Source organism: Takifugu rubripes, chromosome 12 (assembly GCF_901000725.2).
Source record: "Takifugu rubripes chromosome 12, fTakRub1.2, whole genome shotgun sequence".
Classification (NCBI taxonomy): Eukaryota; Metazoa; Chordata; class Actinopteri; order Tetraodontiformes; family Tetraodontidae; genus Takifugu; species Takifugu rubripes.
Window position 1 is genome coordinate 9,166,645 of NC_042296.1, and position 18,406 is coordinate 9,185,050.

Below are 18,406 nucleotides of genomic sequence, written 5' to 3' on the forward strand. Positions count from 1 at the left end.
GTGGCTGCGTCTTTTTGGTTTTTGGTGTCCTTAATTACCTTCGCTCGTCTCCCCACCTGCGGAGCGGAGCTCGGAGGTGTGTGTAGCAGCCACCTGCTCAGTTATATATAAAGCAACGCGCTGACGAAAACACACATCAAATCTTCCTCGTCTGTGTCTTGAAAGCCTGTTGGGATTGTGACTTTTTGTGAAAGTGGCGCGCAGACCTTTCTAAAGTACAAGGCGCTCCGAGTGTGTGTGTAATAGCATGTGGGGAGATAATTGACTCAACTAAGGGCATCTTAAAAGCACTCTGTGAGGAGAGTTGCATTTATAGACAGTTTTATTATCTGCTTTTAAATGCCAAGCCGTGCTCATTTTTGCCCGTGGAGGGAGAACGTTCCTTAAATGCCAGCGGTGAGTGCAAAAACAGGACCTGATCCCTCTCACGAACATTCCCGCTCTCGCCGAGGCCGCCGCAGTGGCTGTGTCCCTATGTGAGGGGCGTTTAAGACATCTTACGGAAGAGCGAACACTTAATTTCTGTTCGTTAGAATTTACAACAAAGGCACTGGAGTGGGATTGAACCGACAACCTCGGTTGAAGACGCTCCTCCACACTGAGGAGAACAGAAATCCAGCGGCGATGCGGATGTGAGGCCGTCTGTCCGTCATGTGTCACACCGCCCGTGACGAGCTGAAGGCTCACCGTCCACGTTTGGAGTGACGGAGCATAAATCACGTGCACGTCATCTTGGAATCCTCTGAAGGCTTCAGATGGTCTGGAGAGTCCACCCCCCAGGACCTCTGATGTGCCCCCCGTCCTCACTCAGAGAGAGACATTAGAGTAGTTTGAGTTGTGTAGAACACACACACACACACACACATCCATCCACAGAGTTCCGATGAAATACAGCGGTTTCCTCCCGGAACCCCAAAGAGCTGCTCTTTCCTGAGGCTCGTTCTGTTCAGGTCTTGATCTCTTTGATGCTTCTTTAGTCGGAATATTGGCAGAAAAACGGTCGCCCGAGTTCTTCCAGTTGCTGCACATGTTTGATAAACCTTCCTTTGACAGAGGCCTTTCAACCCTTGTTGAATTGATTTCAGTTTAGAGGGATGCTTATGAACATGTTGACTTTTATTGAGGCCTGTTTGGGTGCCGGGGGGGGGGGGGTGGTTTAGGGCAGCACTGTCAGGCACTCAGGGACAGCACGGAGAATCCAATAGTTCGGAATCTTCACCCCCTGAGTTGCTCGGGCCCAGAGAACCTGTTTAACCATGAACGAGTGTGGGATCAACGACGTTAGCTGCAGTCAGACTTGTTGTCATCAAAGGAAGGCATCTTTGGAAACTGGAGATTCCCGGTTGCTGGCCAGAGGCCCCCACCCACATCAGTGCACGTGTATGTGCACACACACACACACACACACACACACACCCACAGAGCGATAGCTGTGGTCTGTAAACTACAATAATTGAGGTTTTTCCTCAACATTATGAGGTTGTTAAAGCATTGAATCCTCGTTAATGACTTTATTTCTTTGTGTTTATGACCAGACTTTTGCCTTTTTATTGTGATTAAAGGCGAGTAGCAGCAACAAAGAAGGAGTGCGACCTAAAGCAGCCCACCGGGTGCACATGGCACCCTCAAATGTTGTCTGGAAGGATGACGGAGACAAAAACAAAATCAATGGCCAGGAGTCACCTCAATCACGTTAACCAGGTGCTCTAGATGCCCACGTCTCTCTTAGGAGGCAATTTGGAGTAAACAGAGGTGTGTTATTGCTGTGTGGAGCCCCTGGGGCCCCGCGGCCCATTTCTCTGGCTCATTCCAACTTTTTAGTGGAACGCAGACACCCCCTTCCCTATTTTAGGGACATTCAAAGTCAAGCACACGATGAGAAAAGGCAAATGCAGCCTTGGTTAAGGTCTGCGTGCAGCAAGCTTGGCTTAACACACACAACACAAGGGCCACGAGGGCCACGGGGGCCACGAGGGCCACGGGGGCCACGGGGGCCACGGGGGCCACGAGGGCCACGAGGGCCACAAGGGCCCGACCTACCTGAAGGCTTCAGCTTTGCAGAGTTCTATGCATTACAGGGAGATTTCACCCAGTAATTAACATTATTATCATCATTCTTATTCTATAGTGCTTGTTTTTTTAGAAGGTTTGTTAGGTCTGGAGGGGAGAAAAATCACAAAAAGACTAAATTAAATCAAAATGTACCATAGCCTGAACAACTGAACTTTGGCATTACCGGGGCCCCCCTCTGGAGCCAGGCCTGGGGCTGACGGGGGGGGGGCCTGGTGGTCGGGTCTGTGGCCACGGGACAGTCCCGGGTGGGGGTGCAGGATGGTGCTCCGACTGGGGAGCCCACAGCTCTACTGGGGGACTTCTGTGACCATCATGTAATAAACAAGACGTTCCTGGTGGTGCAGATAAGATGCGCACGCTCCCTCTTAGTCGTGCTACAGACGGGAACGCTGGTCTTCCTGACTGTTTGGTTCTGGGATCATGTGGAACATGCATGTGATTCATTTAACTCCAATTAAGGCGTCTACATATAGATTACTATATATTACTATACAGAGAGCTCTGATATTAGACTCGTGCACTTAGAGGCTCACCAGTTTTCCAGTCAACACAGGATTGAGGACAGTGATTTGTTTATCGGAGCGTCCTGTGAACGTGGGTGTGGCTGTTGCTCTTCCCAGTCGCTCGGATTTTACAGGTGAAATTAAATATGTAGGTGGTTAAATGAGGATTTATGAGGCAACTCCTTATGTCATCTACTCGATGACCACGTGGAGCACTTGTGAGGACAGTGAAGGATGGCTGAAGGGGGGGGGGGGGGGATGAGGACAGAGGGACAAGGTGGGGACAAGTGGACGCCAGAATGAGAAACCCTATTGATTTCATTAGTGTCTCGTTTTTAGTGAAATATACAATTAATTCCCATTCTGTCCCATTCTGTGTGTGTGTGTGTGTGTGTGTGTGTGTGTGTGTGTGTACAGCTGTCTTTTAATAAAGCTTTGCTCACTCTGATGAAGAGAAATCTGACATTTCATCATATATGTTTGTGCCAGAGGGTGTGAAGGGAAGCGAACACACACCCTCCTACCTTCTTGTTCCTCCCCAGTGGGAGTTGATAGAGAGATCCCCCAGGGCCAGAACCATCATGTCCTGCTGGGAAACCGCACCATACTCCATGTTCCTCAGGAGAAGAGGATTCGAAGAACGTTTGGCCTCTATTTTTGATCCGCAGTGGCGGTTTGATACAACCAGCTAACGATGGTTCTAGTAAAACACGCGTGATTTGGGTGGTGTCACATGACCAGAAATAACTGCATAAAAGCATGAATGAGAACCCAGCAGGACGCCCCTGGACTCGTCTGCTCCTGCGCCCCCCCTCTCTGGTGTCTCAGATGATTGTAGAAGATGTGGTTGTCCAGATGAAGCCACCTGAGATCCATGATGGATGTCGTCATCACGTCTGTGCTGCATTATTGTGACGTGCTACTTTAGTCCGCCGGAGTCCAAAACATGGCTGCTTGTGTCTCCACTGGAGTATTCAGGGGTGACCCCCGTTCTGGGTGACTCCCGTTCTGGGTGACTCCCGTTCTGGGTGACCCCCGTTCTGGGTGACCCCCGTTCTGGGTGACTCCCGTTCTGGGTGACCCCCGTTCTGGGTGACCCCCGTTCTGGGTGACCCCCGTTCTGGGTGACTCCCGTTCTGGGTGACTCCCGTTCTGGGTGACCCCCGTTCTGGGTGATCTGTAGAAAAATAATATTTTGTCTCCTAATATTTTGTCTCCTATTATTTGTCTCCTGATATTTTGTCTCCTATTATTTGTCTCCTAATATTTTGTCTCCTATTATTTGTCTCCTGATATTTTGTCTCCTATTATTTGTCTCCTAATATTTTGTCTCCTATTATTTGTCTCCTGATATTTTGTCTCCTATTATTTGTCTCCTAATATTTTGTCTCCTATTATTTGTCTCCTAATATTTTGTCTCCTATTATTTGTCTCCTAATATTTTGTCTCCTAATATTTTGTCTCCTAATATTTTGTCTCCTATTATTTTGTCTCCTAATATTTTGTCTCCTATTATTTGTCTCCTAATATTTTGTCTCCTAATATTTTGTCTCCTATTATTTGTCTCCTAATATTTTGTCTCCTAATATTTTGTCTCCTAATATTTTGTCTCCTATTATTTGTCTCCTAATATTTTGTCTCCTATTATTTGTCTCCTAATATTTTGTCTCCTAATATTTTGTCTCCTAATATTTTGTCTCCTATTATTTTGTCTCCTATTATTTTGTCTCCTAATATTTTGTCTCCTATTATTTGTCTCCTAATATTTTGTCTCCTAATATTTTGTCTCCTAATATTTTGTCTCCTATTATTTTGTCTCCTAATATTTTGTCTCCTATCATTTTGTCTCCTAATATTTTGTCTCCTATTATTTTGTCTCCTAATATTTTGTCTCCTAATATTTTGTCTCCTAATATTTTGTCTCCTATTATTTTGTCTCCTATTATTTTGTCTCCTAATATTTTGTCTCCTAATATTTTGTCTCCTATTATTTTGTCTCCTAATATTTTGTCTCCTAATATTTTGTCTCCTATTATTTTGTCTCCTAATATTTTGTCTCCTAATATTTTGTCTCCTTTTATTTTGTCTCCTAATATTTTGTCTCCTAATATTCTGTCTCCTATTATTTTGTCTCCTAATATTTTGTCTCCTATTTTTTTGTCTCCTATTATTTTGTCTCCTATTATTTTGTCTCCTAATATTTTGTCTCCTATTATTTTGTCTCCTATTATTTTGTCTCCTAATATTTTGTCTCCTATCATGTTTGGCGGCTCATGCAGATGTTGTGTGTCACGTTTGCAGGAGGACGAGGAGCAGCTGGAGCAGGAGGCTCCTGTCAAAGAGGAACCGGAGGAGGATGAAGAGCTGTGAACAACTGAGCTAAAAACGTCCTGCGTTGAGCTTTATCTCGTCTTATTACACGTTAATTACACATCATATCTGTTCCAAGCTGCACAGGCACAGCGGAAACGCTAACATGGGTGGAAGTTTGTACTTTTTATAAGAACTTTTCTGCCACCTGAAGCAGCCACAGATCTTTAGTGACTTTCTGGAAGAATCTATTTTCATAGACAGTTGCTCATCAGACCTGGACGTCCTGTTGACGCGTGGCCACGCCCACACTGACTGCAGGTTCTATTTTTCTATGTCATAAACCCCCCCACACCCATTTCTTTCAACTTTTAAAAGCCTTTATGTCCCCGACTCATTAAATAGTGATTATAGTGACTGTGAGGCTCATTTTCCTCTTTCATGTAAACAGCTCAAGGTTTGCAATTGTGAACGTGTTAATCGTTGTTGACGACCCTTTTTTTTTCCAAAGACAACCAAAAAAAAAAAAACCACGGTGATGGCGAATCACTTTGTGAAGGATTTTATTGAGACTACATAGTTGTGACCAACATCGTGAGAAGATTTAACTGATCCGATCATTTTATAACGTTCATGAAATGTACTGACACGTTCCCAGACGTGGACGTGCCGCTCCTCCTGGAGGATTCCCTCGCTGTCACGGGATCCTGTTTGGCCACGCCCTCTTCCTCGACCTCACAGGGTCCACAGGTATCAGCTGGTGCTTCATTGCCAGGGTGTTTTAAAACCTGGAGCGTCCTCACGCAGTGACCATCCAACCATTCTCCAGGCTTTCTCCAGAGAGCTTCCAACCGGGCCTGGAGAAGAATCTCTGTCAGGTTCCACTTCTGCTCATGCTAACGCCACTTTAGCGCTGCACATCTGGTCCAGCTGATGTCGCTTCACTCTGAGCTGCCAGTTTCTTCAAAGCGTCTGCAACCTTTCGATGATGGGCTGTAATTCAGCCATTTTCCTGCTGACTTCCTCCAGCTGACGTCGGCCCTAAAAATGACTCTTCAGTTGTTGTGTCCCACCTGATCGGTGAGCAGGTGCCTGCAGGTGAACAGCACAGTAGCTAAACTAGGAGGCAGAGAAGCAGCGGCTACATTTATATCTGATCTACACAGATATACAGAATAAAATAAAATACAGCATAACTCTCTTTTTAGATGAAAGTAGTTACTATTACTGCTGCCACAAGCAACCATAATATGTTTCAGTTTCAGATCAGCAAAGAAAACACCATAAAATAATCCTGTAAACACTGTAAAATCTGTAAAAAAAAAAATTCTCTAAACACTGTAAAATCTGTAAAAAAAAAATCCTGTAAACAGTGTAAAAACTGTAAAAAAAAAAAAAAATCCTCTAAACACTGTAAAAACTGTAAAAAAAAATCCTCTAAACACGGTAAAATCTGTAAAAAAAAAAAATACTGTAAACACTGTAAAAACTAAAAATAATCCTGTAAACACTGTAAAAAACAATCCTCTAAACACTGTAAAAACTGTAAAAAAAAAAAAAAACAATCCTGTAAACAGTGTAAAAACTGTAAAAAAAAATCCTGTAAACACGGTAAAATCTGTAAAAAAAAATAATAAAATCCTGTAAACACTGGAAAAACTAAAAATAATCCTGTAAACACTGTAAAAAATAATTCTCTAAACACTGTAAAAACTGTAAAAAAAATCCTGTAAACACTGTAAAAACTGTAAAAAAAATCATCCTCTAAACACGGTAAAATCCGTAAAAAAAATAATCCTGTAAACACTGTAAAAACTAAAAATAATCCTGTAAACACTGTAAAAAAAAAATCCTGTAAACACTGTAAAAACTGTAAAAAAAAATCCTCTAAACACGGTAAAATCTGTTTTTAAAAAAATCCTCTAAACACTGTAAAAACTGTAAAAAAGAAATCCTCTAAACACTGTAAAAATTGTAAAAAAAAAAAAAAAAAAAAATCCTGTAAAAAATGTAAAAAAATAATCCAGGAATTTGATAATCCTCAGAGATGAACACAGGCGAACGGTAACAGGCAGAGAGGCGGCAACGGCCTGGCCAAACGGAAGAAAGGGCAGTTTAACAGGCTGGTCAGGACCAGGCTGGTTCAGGACCACGCCGGTTCAGGACCAGGCCGGGTCAGGACCAGGCCGGGTCCAGGACCAGGCTGGTTCAGGACCAGGCTGGTATCCGGGCAGTTCTGTGCCCGTTTCATGTGATCCTGGCAAATCTATGATACATAAACGTGCAGTTCTCCATCCAAAACGAGTATAAGTGAAATACTGGCTAAAGTTCTCACTCCCGGGTTAGAGGACGTCTCTCATGGTCGGACTTTGGGTCGGTGATTCGACCCCCCAGCCGTGGCCTCCCACCACGCTCCACATAACGGATTACAACAGGTCTGTAAAAGAGCAGTAATCAGATTTTGAAACTCTCCTTTCTCTCCGAACACACGACTGCCCCCGGTCCGTCCGGTCCGGTCCGTCGGTCCGTCTGCAGCGCTGCGTGATGTTCTGACATTAAGGCGCGGAGGGCCGCGATCCGAACGGGTTTCAAGGCGACTTAATTTGCCCATTTCGGGACGATGCAGGAGGGAAGAGCCGTCGGCGCGCTCAGCCGTGAAAGACATTATCTCCAGCCTTCAGATTTTTGGTGAAGAGACACATCAGGATGGATAATGGGAGGCACCAGCGCCTGCAGATATTTGGGTCTGGCTCCCTGCAGATAAGCTCGCAGCGTGTCATCTCACAGTGATGTCATTAAGTGTGTGATAACAACACTGGGCACATTAATGGCGGTGAGTGGACCGGCCCGCCGCCCAGTGTCCCGTTAAGCCCCCCTTTGCATTCGGAGCATACTAAACAGCCCCCGTTGCTGGGAACACGGCTGCCATAACAACGGCACCGGCGCGCGGGCTTAATTAAAGTGGGCCTCCAACTTTTCAACGCTTCCGGGTTGTGGAACTGTCGCTGGTGTTTTTCAGCTTTGCTGAGTCTGCACCTGCAGAACGGGACGATTTTAACGACCTAACATGCTATAAATGCTAAAGGGTGCGTTTGATTTTGGAGTGTTTGTGTTTATTCCTCCTCCTTTAGGGCGCCGTGGTCCGGCCGCCAGCTTCCTGCATGATGTTTTCTCTTTATCCTTCGTTCTTGTTGCTTTTTCTTGACCTCTTCAACCCTCCGGGGTCACGGGTGCATTCATGATGAGGGCAGGTCCAGCTCATGAGCATCGGAGGAGCCTATGGGGGCATTTGTGGCTTCGGTATCTTGCTCAAGGGCACTTTGGCAGTGCTGGGAAGATGCTGTGGCACCTTCCACGCCTCCCTCGTTATGGCCACGCTGCCTCAGCGCAACCTTTTTTCATCAATGTTGTTTTAAAATCTTCACAATATTTTAAAGGAAATGTTATGAAGTTGTTGGGTTTTTTTTTTAGAGCAAAAAAATGGTCGCGTGTTTTCATTTTAGAAGGTCTTCATCAGGAAAGTGGCGCACCAGAATTGATGGCTGCATCAAGCTGTTGACAAGCTGCTGGTTTTGGGAGGGATGGAACGCTCCAGCCGGGTTTTTGGTTTTCTTTTTAGTTGATGAGACCTTCGATCCTCTGGACCTGTGAGTTCTGAAGCCACGGAAAGGAAAAGGAAAAGGAAACGGAAATGTTCGATGGGTTCAGGGAGGTGAGGCCGTCATGTTATTTAATGTGTTGCAATCTGTCATTTTCCCATCATGCTCGGTTCCTCCCTCTGGGTTAAGTGGCACCTATTAAATTAAATATGAAACATTACTTAGATTGTATTCTAAGTAATGACAGACATGTGATATCTTCCTCTTAGAAAGACCCATCACAACATTCTAGCTAGGGTTAGCATCACACAAAAATAACACACCACAACACAACAGTATAATTCAACAATCCAAACCGTTTAACCATGTTTGGGGTATTTTTATGTGTTGGATAAAGCAATAATAATAATAATAATAATAATGTGCATGCTACTCTGGTCTGAACAGCAGGACTGATAGTCCAACAGAATTAAGTATAAAGAATTCTGGCGGTGCAAACCAGTGTCTGGCCGAGGGACATGAGGTCCAGTCCCCCAGAGCGCTGGCACCTCTCTCCTCATGGTGGTCCACCTGGGGCCGTGGGGGTGTGGGGATCCTCCTGTCCCAGCATTTGATACCCAAACCTTTATTTCTTTTAACACCAGGAGGGAATGTGCAGTCACCAGGGGTGTTGAGGTGTGTGTCGTTGAGAGCCATCTTGTTAAAAGAACCTGAGCGCCCCCTAGAGGAGAGAGCTTGGAATAACACCCCGTGGCTTCCATGAAGTAACTGGTGTTTTAAAATCCAGTGACGTTCCAGGAACTTATGGTACTTATGTTACTTACCTACTTATCTAGGTTAAAGTGATCCTTTAAAAAGAATAATTTTTATAAATGTGTTTTAGGTTTAAAGCATAAAAGAAATTTGTTGGTCAGGGTTTATGATTAAGGTTAGAGTTAGTTGTCGTGACCCATTTGTCCATCAACAGTCTGTCGTAGTTTGTGACGCCAATAATCTCAGTCGAAACATTGAATTTATTTACTCATGTAGAGAAAAATTCCAGTTTTTGACAACTCACAGTCTAAAACTGTTTGCCTCAGTAAATAACAACACCTTCAGTCATTGATTAATTACTTTGTGAATAATTAGCTGATGCCTCTGCTCTCAGGCGTGGTGGAGAATTACACACAGACACATAAAAACACACGTTGTGCAATAATAATTATTGATCGTCTGGTTCTTTCATATTGTTTAGAATATATTGTTTAGAATATATTTAGAAGACATCATTTAGAACACAAACAGCCGACGGGACAAACAGGAAGCAACACTAAAAGGCAACTTCATTTTTGACATTTCTTATGACATTGATAATAGTTTTTTTTCTTTAAATGATCATTTGTAACATACAATGAAACATAAGATTTGGACTAGTTAATATATATATATATAAATATATAATAGCCAGAAATGCTGATGTCCCCTACACAAAGAAAGCATGTTAAAAAAAACAGATTGTTATATACTGCTTATTGCTCATCAACCTATAGGCTTTAAAATGAAAGAATATTCACAATACAGTTGTGTAAACAGAGTAACTGACTACTACAATAACGTTTGTGAGCTGTAGACAGTGAAACCATCTCCTGATGACCATATGCAGTATTTTACAGAGTTAATGAGGTCGAATGGACTATTTTAATGATTACGTCAGTCCCTTTAGCATATGGATGAAGATTACCGCCGCTAACGGACGAAACACCACAGATGAGCAGGTTCTTTAGCAAGTGTCTGGTGTCAGTACGACACACTCGAGTCCTTCTCTTAACATAGACAGAAATGTTAGCTGCCTGCTAAATGACACCTCCAGACCTGCAGTTCTCATCAGCATCAACACGCATTTAAAGGCACATTACCATCAAAAACTGCTCACTAAAATACGACCGAAGCCGTCGTTCAGAGGAATTATTGTATGCTGTGTTTCCCTTTGATAGAACTCACCCTCACTTAATTAATGATGCTCAAACCAAGAACCTTCTGCTTCTGAGCTCCCAACAGCTGAGGAACAACAGCTTTGATTTTGCTTTGTCATCACGACTTTATTAATATTCCCCGGTTACACATTTCTTAATAAAGTTTAAAGCTCTTTGATCAATTTATCTCTAAGTTCCCTCATTAATAGCAGCACTTTTGGGTTTGTTTTAACAATTAATCACAGGTTTTGGAAGCAACAGGGTCGACCACCAAACGCTCTCAGAAGCTCTCTGAACTCCTCCTGTGGCTCGCTAAGACGTTTTAGGAGAATCTTTGCATATTCCAGCCGAGATCTTAGCAAGTCAAGCAGAAACCCAGCAACGTTTCAGACATTAATTGCATTTGTCAGCATGAGAAGAACGTAAAGGTCTGACGTAACGGCTGGATGTGCGAGGTGGCGCTACGGCCCAGCTCAGACCCAGTTCATGCTAATCTCCGTCTGACTGGACGTGCCGGAGCTGTGGAGGGTGTGAGGACGCTCCGCCTCACGCTGGTGCACAGCAGCTTGCTGGTCTTGCTGGTAGTCCTGGAGACCTTTTCCTGCTTGAGTTGGAAGCAGAGGCTCAGAGGTGGCCGGTTTGGGCCGACAGACCGTATGGAGAGGGGGAGCGTTAGAGGTTTGGATCCATGGGTGATGTTGGACCATGGAGCTGGCTTCTCTGCTTCCTTTAAAGTCTGCTGAGGCTATGGAAGCAGAAAGAGTGGATATTCCGCTGCGCGCCTGAGCAGCCAGCATCTTGGTTTCTCTGTCCCTGTTCTCATACAGAACAGTACCGGCACATATGAGGAGGAAGAGTCCCACCCCCACGACGACGGCGCCCAGCACCTTCATCCGCTCGCTGGGAATGAGGCCGGCTGATGGGGGGGGGTCCTTGGGGGCCAGGCTCCAACCAGAACTCTGTGGTTCAGAAAGGTTCCAGTATCCCGCCATGGCCACAGAACTCCCAACGAGCACCACGACGAGCGCCAGCACCAGGAAAGCTCCGGGCACGGAACGAATCCGAAGCTTGCCTTGAATCACGCCCAGTTTGTTTTTCCTTCCTTTGAAGCTTAAATAAAACTTTGCTTGACTGCAGGTGGGTGGGACGTCCGGGAAATTCTGGGCCTTCATGGCACCAAACAGAATTTCAGCACCTGTTCCACAACTAGGAGAAAGACAACACATTAGTGTGACACTAATATATTTATATTAGTGTCATTAATCATATGGACTTAAAATGCTAGCTTAGCATGAGCATGAGCTTGTTCTGTGTACCGATAAACACACTGCGCTTGTTTCACCAGTTATAACATGTTAAATGTCAGAGTGATGTTAATCAGGTACTTATAGACCTATGAAACTACATGAAAGGTGGAATTTGAAGGTCAGAAACGGTCAAACGCTGCGTGTTCAAGTGTTGTGATCGCGTTTTTTATTCAGTGTGCTTTGACTAAAATGCCGAGAGATGGAGCAGAATCAAAGACTTAGGTTTGTTTTCAGCAGAAAAGCTGGTTTTGGGGTTTAGTCACTAATGTCCGTCAACATTTTCATCATTAAGGAGGCATTTGAGAGAGATGGAGGCAGATAGAGGTGGTTCCTCGTCCTCACCTTTGCCTCCTTCTGATCGCTCGGTTAAAGTTACATCGCATTCCTGAAGATGATTATGTTTGTGAGCCCCCTCCCAAAACACAAAAAGACAACTTGTGTGTGATTTTCTAAATGTTCAGAACATTTAAAGCCCTAGAGATCAGGTCATTCACATTCTACTAAAAGGGCTGGATGAATAATGAGCATGGACAGTTGATGTATCCAGTCCTAGAAGAAGAAGAAGTCCTAGAAAAAGGCTGAAGCGTCTCTCTGAACAACACTTTTGAAGCAAAGAATGTCGATTTTTACCTTGGTGTGAGTGAATGAATGCAAAGATCCTCTCTAGAACAGATGTGCTCTCGTCAGCAGTTCTCGCCGCTGCAGAAGGAGAAGAAGAAGAAGAAGAATGCTGCGTTCGTCCCACGTGGGGGAAATGACCGCTTCTGTTACCCAGAAGATACGTGCAGCACGCGTGAACATGTGATGAAAACGTGCACGTCACCATTGAGAGAGCACGGCCCCACACCAGGCCCCATGCTGAAAACAAAGCTAAAAACGTCTCCATGCTCTTCGACATTGTGGAAATGGTTTTGGTGAAGATCTCTTTAAATGGCGTCTTTCACCATTTCCACCGTGCAGAAAAATCTTTAGTGGTCTTAAAACCCAAACTGGTTCAACTAGAAATCAAATGAAGTTCCCTGATATTACTGAGTCTGTTCACAACAATAAGGACAAGAAACATGGGGGAGCTCTTTAAAAATAGAATAAAAATGGCCGATTAGTTCTCGAAATATACTGAATATTGTAGTTTCTTCAGTTATGTTAATGACTACTGCTAACGAAGCTACTGGCACCGAGGGCGGCCAAGCTAGCAACGATATTCCCATTTCTGTCCCAACAGCCAACATTAACGTTGGAGACGTGATTCCAGGGGTCAGCGTGGACGGAGAGGAGCCTCCGGCCTGCACGATGGGGGGGGCAGGCCGGCCATTCAGGGATCTGAGATATTTCCCATCTCCAGGGTGAGGGTCAGAGGGTCAGAGGGTCAGATAGCCGGATTTATGGGGATGTTTGGATTCATATGAGGTTTCACCCACGTGTCACCTCAAAGTTGTGCGTTTACTGGTAAAAATTCAAAAAGCCAGATTAATGTTTGCATCTGGACAGTCATTTCTGTCTCAAAACACATCGAAAGGTGAGTTAGTAAAGAATATATCTGCTGTAACTGTAACTTTCAACGAAGCCTCAATTGTTAAACATTCGATTAAAAGCGACTCTTTAAATGGACTTAATGGATATGACGTCATTGCGTGCGTGTGCGGGGGGGTTGGTGCTCGTCCAACCCTGCCTGTGCGCAGAAACAGGCCGACAGACAGAACAGGGACACGCACGCAAACACGCGCATTAATGAAGGGAGGGGGGGAAGGGCTGGCCGTACCTCGCTCGCCGTTTGGGGTCCAGTCGGTTTTCTGGCGGCTTCGCTTCCGTATGTTGGACGATCGCGACCAGAGAGAAGCTGCAGATGTTGCACAGGCGGACAGATGTTCCACAGGCGGACAGATGTTGCACAGGCGGACAGATGTTCCACAGGCGGACAGGGTGGCGGTGGAGGAGGCGGCCGAGGCTGCGGCTCGTCCCCGGGCAGCGCAGCGTGGCGGCGGCCGCTCCTCGCTGGGTCGCCGCTCCTCTGCAGCGGCTGCAGCTCGGTGCTGCAGCTCGGTGCTGCCTCCACAATTCCTTCATATTTCACGACAATCAGCTGACAACCAGCACTTTCTGTGGCTCCTGAAGTCACGTGACGGGGCTCAAGCTCCCCAAATACCTCCAAGTTTCCCGTTTTTAGATGAGTCACCACCGTTAATCGAGGTTAAATCGATTTAGGCCTGTTCCGTTATGTACCAAGAGTGGAGCCCGCTTCAGGCAGGTTCTGGAGGTTTCTGTACAGTCATGGCCAAAAGTTTTGAGAATTAATTTATACTAAGTCTGCAGTTTCAATTTTTATAATGGAAATTTGTATATACTCCAGAATGTTATGAGGAGTGATCCACTCAACTGCAATTATTTGCATAGTCCCTATTTGCCTTGAAAATGAACTTTATCACTAAAACCACATTTCCACTGCATTTCAGCCCTGCCACAAAAGGACCAGCTCACATAATTTCAATGCAACACAGGTGTCACACACATTAACACAGGTGTGGGTGTTCATGAGGACAAGGCTGGAGATCAATCTCTCAGGATTGAGTGACTTGACACTTGTTCCTCATCTGTTAGTCGTGGTTACCAGCAAGGAAACACGTGCAGCCATCATTGCATTGCACAAAAAGGGCCTAACGGGGAAGTTTATTGCAGCGAGTAAGATTGCACCTCAGTCAACCGTCTATAGGATTATCAAGAACTTCAAGGAGAGAGGTTCAATTGATGCTAAACAGGCTCCAGGGCGCCCAAGAAAGTCCAGCAAGCGGCAGGACCGTCTCCTGAAGTTGTTTCAGCTACGGGATCGGGCCACCACCAGTACAGAGCTTGCTCAGAAATGGCAGCAGGCAGGTGTGAGTGCATCTGCACGCACAGTAAGGCGAAGACTTTTGGAGGAAGGCCTGGTGTCAAGGAGGGCAGCAAAGAAGCCACTTCTCTCCAGCAAAAACATCAGGGACAGACTGATATTCTGCAGAAGTTACAAGGACTGGACTGCTGAGGACTGGGGTAAAGTCATTTTCTCTGATGAATCCCCTTTCCGATTGTTTGGGGCATCTGGAAGAAGGCTTGTTCGGAGAAGACGAGGTGAGCGCTACCATCGGTCTTGTCTCATGCCAACAGTGAAGCATCCTGAGACCATTCATGTGTGGGGTTGCTTTTCGGTCAAGGGAGTGGGCTCTCTCACAATCCTGCCTAAAAACACAGCGATGAACAAAGAATGGTACCAGAACGTCCTCCGAGAGCAACTTCTCCCAACCATCCAGGGGCAATTTGGTGATAAATCAAACGGTCAATAAAAGCTTTTGATACTTCTAATTGCTTCTAATTGTATGTCATTATACCATAGAAACATCTGGCAAACACCTAAAAACCCTGAAGGAACAGACTTTGTGATTCTCAAAACTTTTGGCCATGACTGTAGTTTTGGTTTATTCGGCCATTTAAAATTATAACTCGTCCAACTCTTACTGGTCCCGGACGTTATTGGACCAGTTCAGGATCCGTTGCCCCCTTAAAGGAGAAGCATTGTAGCATTTTAGCCACCTTAGCATGAATGACAAGTACGTGTACGACACTCTTGAGGAATCTGTTTTATTCTGTTTTGTAAAAGAAGTAGTAAAATAAGGTATTTACGACTGTTTGGTGGTTGTTAAATAATAATAAACGTGAATGCGTCTGATGGACGTCCACATCGTGAACTACAATTGCGTGTTAGGAAAAAAACCAAAACCAAAGCAGCATCCGGAGGCGTTTCAGCAGTAAATGGGCTCAGGCAGGCTGGAGGTCACATAGTCCTGCTCTGCAGAGAACTCTGCCGTCTGCCAGCGACTCTCCATCAGAGCGTCGTACAGCTCCTCGCTGTGCTCCATGAACTTCTGGTTGGCCTCCACCACGTTCAGCTCCACCATGGGCTCTGCAACGCCACAACACCATGAGCGTTCACAGCAGGGGGGGGGAATGTTCCGGAGAGAGGAAGATCAGAAGCCGGGATCCGGTACAAACCTTCGAGTCCGTCGTCAGGAAGGGGCTCGCTCTCCTGGAAAGAAGACGGTGTCAGACGGCCAGCGTAAGAACGGGGAGCAGCTGGTTCAGAGTCCAGCGCGACTCACCTGCGCCGCTGGGTACTGGCTGTAATCGTACAGCTGGTTGTTGTAGGCGTAGCCGGTCTGGTCGTAGCCCCACGAGGAGTAGTAGCCAGGGTACATCTGCTGCTGGTGGTACTGGCTGTACTGGTCGTAGTCGCCCCTGTAGCCCGAGCTGGGCTGCGCGGCCCTGGTCTCCGACTGCTGCGGCTGCCGGTTCCTTAAACTGGAGGAGGGAGGAGACACGTGGCGCTGCCAGCGTTCGGCTTCAGACGCACAAAAATGGTGGCGGCGACTCACTTGTTGGCGGCCAGGCTGAGCCGCAGGGCTTTGCTGCCCAGTCCCACGGCGCCCTGGCACTCGTCCAGCGCCCTCTTCTGCAGCCGCTCATCTGGGAACTGAACAAAACCACAGCCCCTGCACCCAGGTCCCTCGTTAGTCATTCATGGAGGACAAGTGGCTCCTACTGGTTCTACTGGGGAGGCCGATCCAGGCGGGTTGTGTTGGGGAACAAATGTTTCCCCCTGGCTTCAGGTTGCTACCGATACTCACTTGGAGTTGCCCATGCTGTCCAACACCACCTTCCCCCCGCGGCACGAGGGGTAGCGGTTGTAAAAGAACTCGTAAAGCATCCCATCATCCACTTCTGGCGTCAGGTCTCCCACAAACAGAGAGTACATTTGTCTGAAACGGGAGAGGAGACGAGTGAGGAAACAAGCCGGCTCTTTCCGTCCGTTCTCTCCCGTCGACATCTGGACTCACCCGACGTCCTGCTTCCCAAAGGTGGCCCGGTTTAGCTTGAACCTTGTGGGCTGGACAGAGCAACAGATGTAAACCTCTGAAGGAGTCAATTCAACTGAGCAGAGGAGCACAAACGTACCGGGCTGGCGCCTGGCAGCGACTTCCCGTTGATCTTGCGGAGGCACCTCTCGGCGGTGGCTTCATCGGTCATCTCCACGAAGCAGTAGCCCAGAGCACCCCTGGGTGGCAGCACACTATTTAATGTCAGAAGAACCTACGACGCCAAAGGCAGCAGAAGGCGGCCTTACCCCGTCATCTTGTTGCGTATGATCCGCACGCTGACCACCTGCTCGCCCATGGTGGAGAAGGCTCGGGTGATGAACTTCTCGTCCATGTAGGTCTCCAGCTGTGTTGCAATGATGACCAGACATTAGAGAAGGGTGAAGTTGGCCCCCACCCCAGAGCTTCATAAATCCACCAGGTGAATCTCTAGGAACACCTTCAGCAGCATCACGCCGCCACTCTAGCCAAACTATAAGTTTTTTTTTTCATTTTTTGGATCATTGCAGACCAAGTAAATCTTGCATCTAACATTCATAGTGTGTAAACATCACAATGAATCTTACACACATTCAATTTATGTGGAACATTGCAAAAAGCAGAGCTAAATGAAGGTCAATCGATGGGTGATTAACAAAATGGCTCCTGGGGTGAATGGAGGCATCCAGGTGGTTTAGAGAAAACAGGTAAACTTGTCAGCACCATCAGAAGTTCAATGCATTTTTCAGTCATGTTAGTTCAAATGTAACTATTTCATTCCTATGCATATTATTGACCATGTAATAAATGAAATAAAAATAAAACAGTCGTGTTGGAGGTCATTTAAACAAACTTTCAAGCACTTCAAAAGTCAAACTACATGCATATGCTTTAAGGAAGAGCAGGAATTGCAAATAATGTATATGGACTAGAATTGCTCGATGGAAAGGTGTCATTATAAAGGTTTATTATAGTTTTAAAGCGTTTTGTCCCCAACCTCAGGCAGCCCGATACCATCAGCGGTTTAACAATGTGAGGAAGCCTGTCTTTGTTCGAAGGCGAACAAAAGAGCGTAGAAAATGTATATAATCAACGAACTCAAGGTTGAAGGATCCACAAAAGAACGCTGCTTACAAAGTTTCAGCTTTAGAAACTGAAGATTTCCTCTTCAAATGTGGATGCTGGGGAGATGCTAACACAGCCCAACAAGCTAAAGCTAGCTACATCTCGCATGATGCCCTTTAAAACAAGCGGTCGCCAGCTATGAGATCGTGTTTTTCAATTAACTGGGAAATATATACTTATATATGTATACAGACACACACACGAGTTTAGATATTTAGTTTGGCTTATTGTACAAGTTGACGAACGCATACCAACGTTGGCCACAACAATGTATTTAACTAAATGCGACATTGCCGACACGCTACATTAAAACAGCAAACAACTTACGTTCCCCATCCACAACGTGCTCATGGTGCGGCGTGTAAAAATCCGTTAAAGTTCTCAAAGAATATCAATTTAAACGGGCCAATTTGCACATGGCCGCTTTCAAACGTCAGTGCGCGTCGTCGCTTTTTCTTCTACGCCATCAGTTGGAGACAGCAGGCGGTTTATTATACGGCGCCCCCTGGCGGTGGCGGGATGAGTTGGCAGGAGCTGACGCACTTCATTTTAATTTAATCTTTAATCTTTTGGAGAGATAGTATTCCCCCAAATTATTGTATGCATGTGCAAATATCGTATATATACGTATATACTTATAAATATATACTTACATAC

The 18,406-nt window shown here is 45.7% G+C and overlaps 3 protein-coding genes across 9 annotated transcripts in view; 1 reads left to right on the forward strand and 2 right to left on the reverse strand.

Annotated features, from left to right (window-relative positions):
- Positions 1-5,304, forward strand: part of LOC101073872 (PHD finger protein 14) — a 72,532-nt gene extending 67,228 nt beyond the window's left edge. For both annotated transcript variants that reach the window (XM_029844903.1, XM_029844904.1), the window contains one exon: positions 4,878-5,304. In XM_029844903.1, coding sequence (XP_029700763.1) covers positions 4,878-4,946 — 69 coding nt within the window. In that variant the 3' untranslated portion in view covers positions 4,947-5,304. The remainder of the gene's footprint in view (positions 1-4,877) is intronic.
- A 4,181-nt stretch (positions 5,305-9,485) lies between these two features.
- LOC105418592 (uncharacterized) lies at positions 9,486-14,447 on the reverse strand. Of its 5 annotated transcripts, none has more exons than XR_003890229.1 (3): positions 13,504-14,446; positions 12,375-12,443; positions 11,360-11,643 (listed from the first exon to the last, which is right to left on the reverse strand). XR_003890229.1 is itself a non-coding variant. In XM_011618379.2 (2 exons), exons 1-2 carry the CDS (start codon positions 13,806-13,808, stop codon positions 10,911-10,913), a joined length of 1,038 nt encoding a protein of 345 aa, XP_011616681.2. In that variant the 5' UTR covers positions 13,809-14,430; the 3' UTR covers positions 9,486-10,910. The 5 variants fall into 5 exon arrangements, 1 of the variants encoding a protein (XP_011616681.2); XR_003890228.1 differs by lacking the exon at positions 11,360-11,643 and adding an exon at positions 11,973-12,129; XR_003890227.1 differs by lacking the exon at positions 11,360-11,643 and adding an exon at positions 11,973-12,156.
- An 889-nt stretch (positions 14,448-15,336) lies between these two features.
- On the reverse strand, positions 15,337-18,233 carry trnau1apa (tRNA selenocysteine 1 associated protein 1a). Of its 2 annotated transcripts, none has more exons than XM_003977246.3 (9): positions 18,077-18,233; positions 16,894-16,991; positions 16,725-16,824; positions 16,607-16,656; positions 16,397-16,528; positions 16,145-16,261; positions 15,872-16,070; positions 15,765-15,798; positions 15,337-15,675 (listed from the first exon to the last, which is right to left on the reverse strand). In XM_003977246.3, exons 1-9 carry the CDS (start codon positions 18,098-18,100, stop codon positions 15,515-15,517), a joined length of 915 nt encoding a protein of 304 aa, XP_003977295.1. In that variant the 5' UTR covers positions 18,101-18,233; the 3' UTR covers positions 15,337-15,514. The 2 variants fall into 2 exon arrangements, with proteins under 2 accessions (XP_003977295.1, XP_011616684.1); XM_011618382.2 differs by having other exon boundaries at positions 16,725-16,839.
- Positions 18,234-18,406: the final 173 nt, after the last annotated feature.

What these genes read in the sequence shown, in the direction of transcription:
- LOC105418592 (XM_011618379.2), bottom strand. Translation starts at nt 13,808, where the DNA reads ATGAAGGAATTGTGGAGGCAGCACCGAGCTGCAGCACCGAGCTGCAGC. An exon ending in GACCCCAAACGGCGAGCGAG is followed by an intron (nt 11,644 to 13,503) that starts GTACGGCCAGCC and finishes TCTTTCTCCTAG; the next exon opens with TTGTGGAACAGGTGCTGAAA.
- trnau1apa (XM_011618382.2), bottom strand. Translation starts at nt 18,100, where the DNA reads ATGAGCACGTTGTGGATGGGGAAC. An exon ending in CTCAGCCTGGCCGCCAACAA is followed by an intron (nt 16,071 to 16,144) that starts GTGAGTCGCCGC and finishes TCCCTCCTCCAG; the next exon opens with TTTAAGGAACCGGCAGCCGC. An exon ending in TCCTGACGACGGACTCGAAG is followed by an intron (nt 15,676 to 15,764) that starts GTTTGTACCGGA and finishes GTGGCGTTGCAG; the next exon opens with AGCCCATGGTGGAGCTGAAC.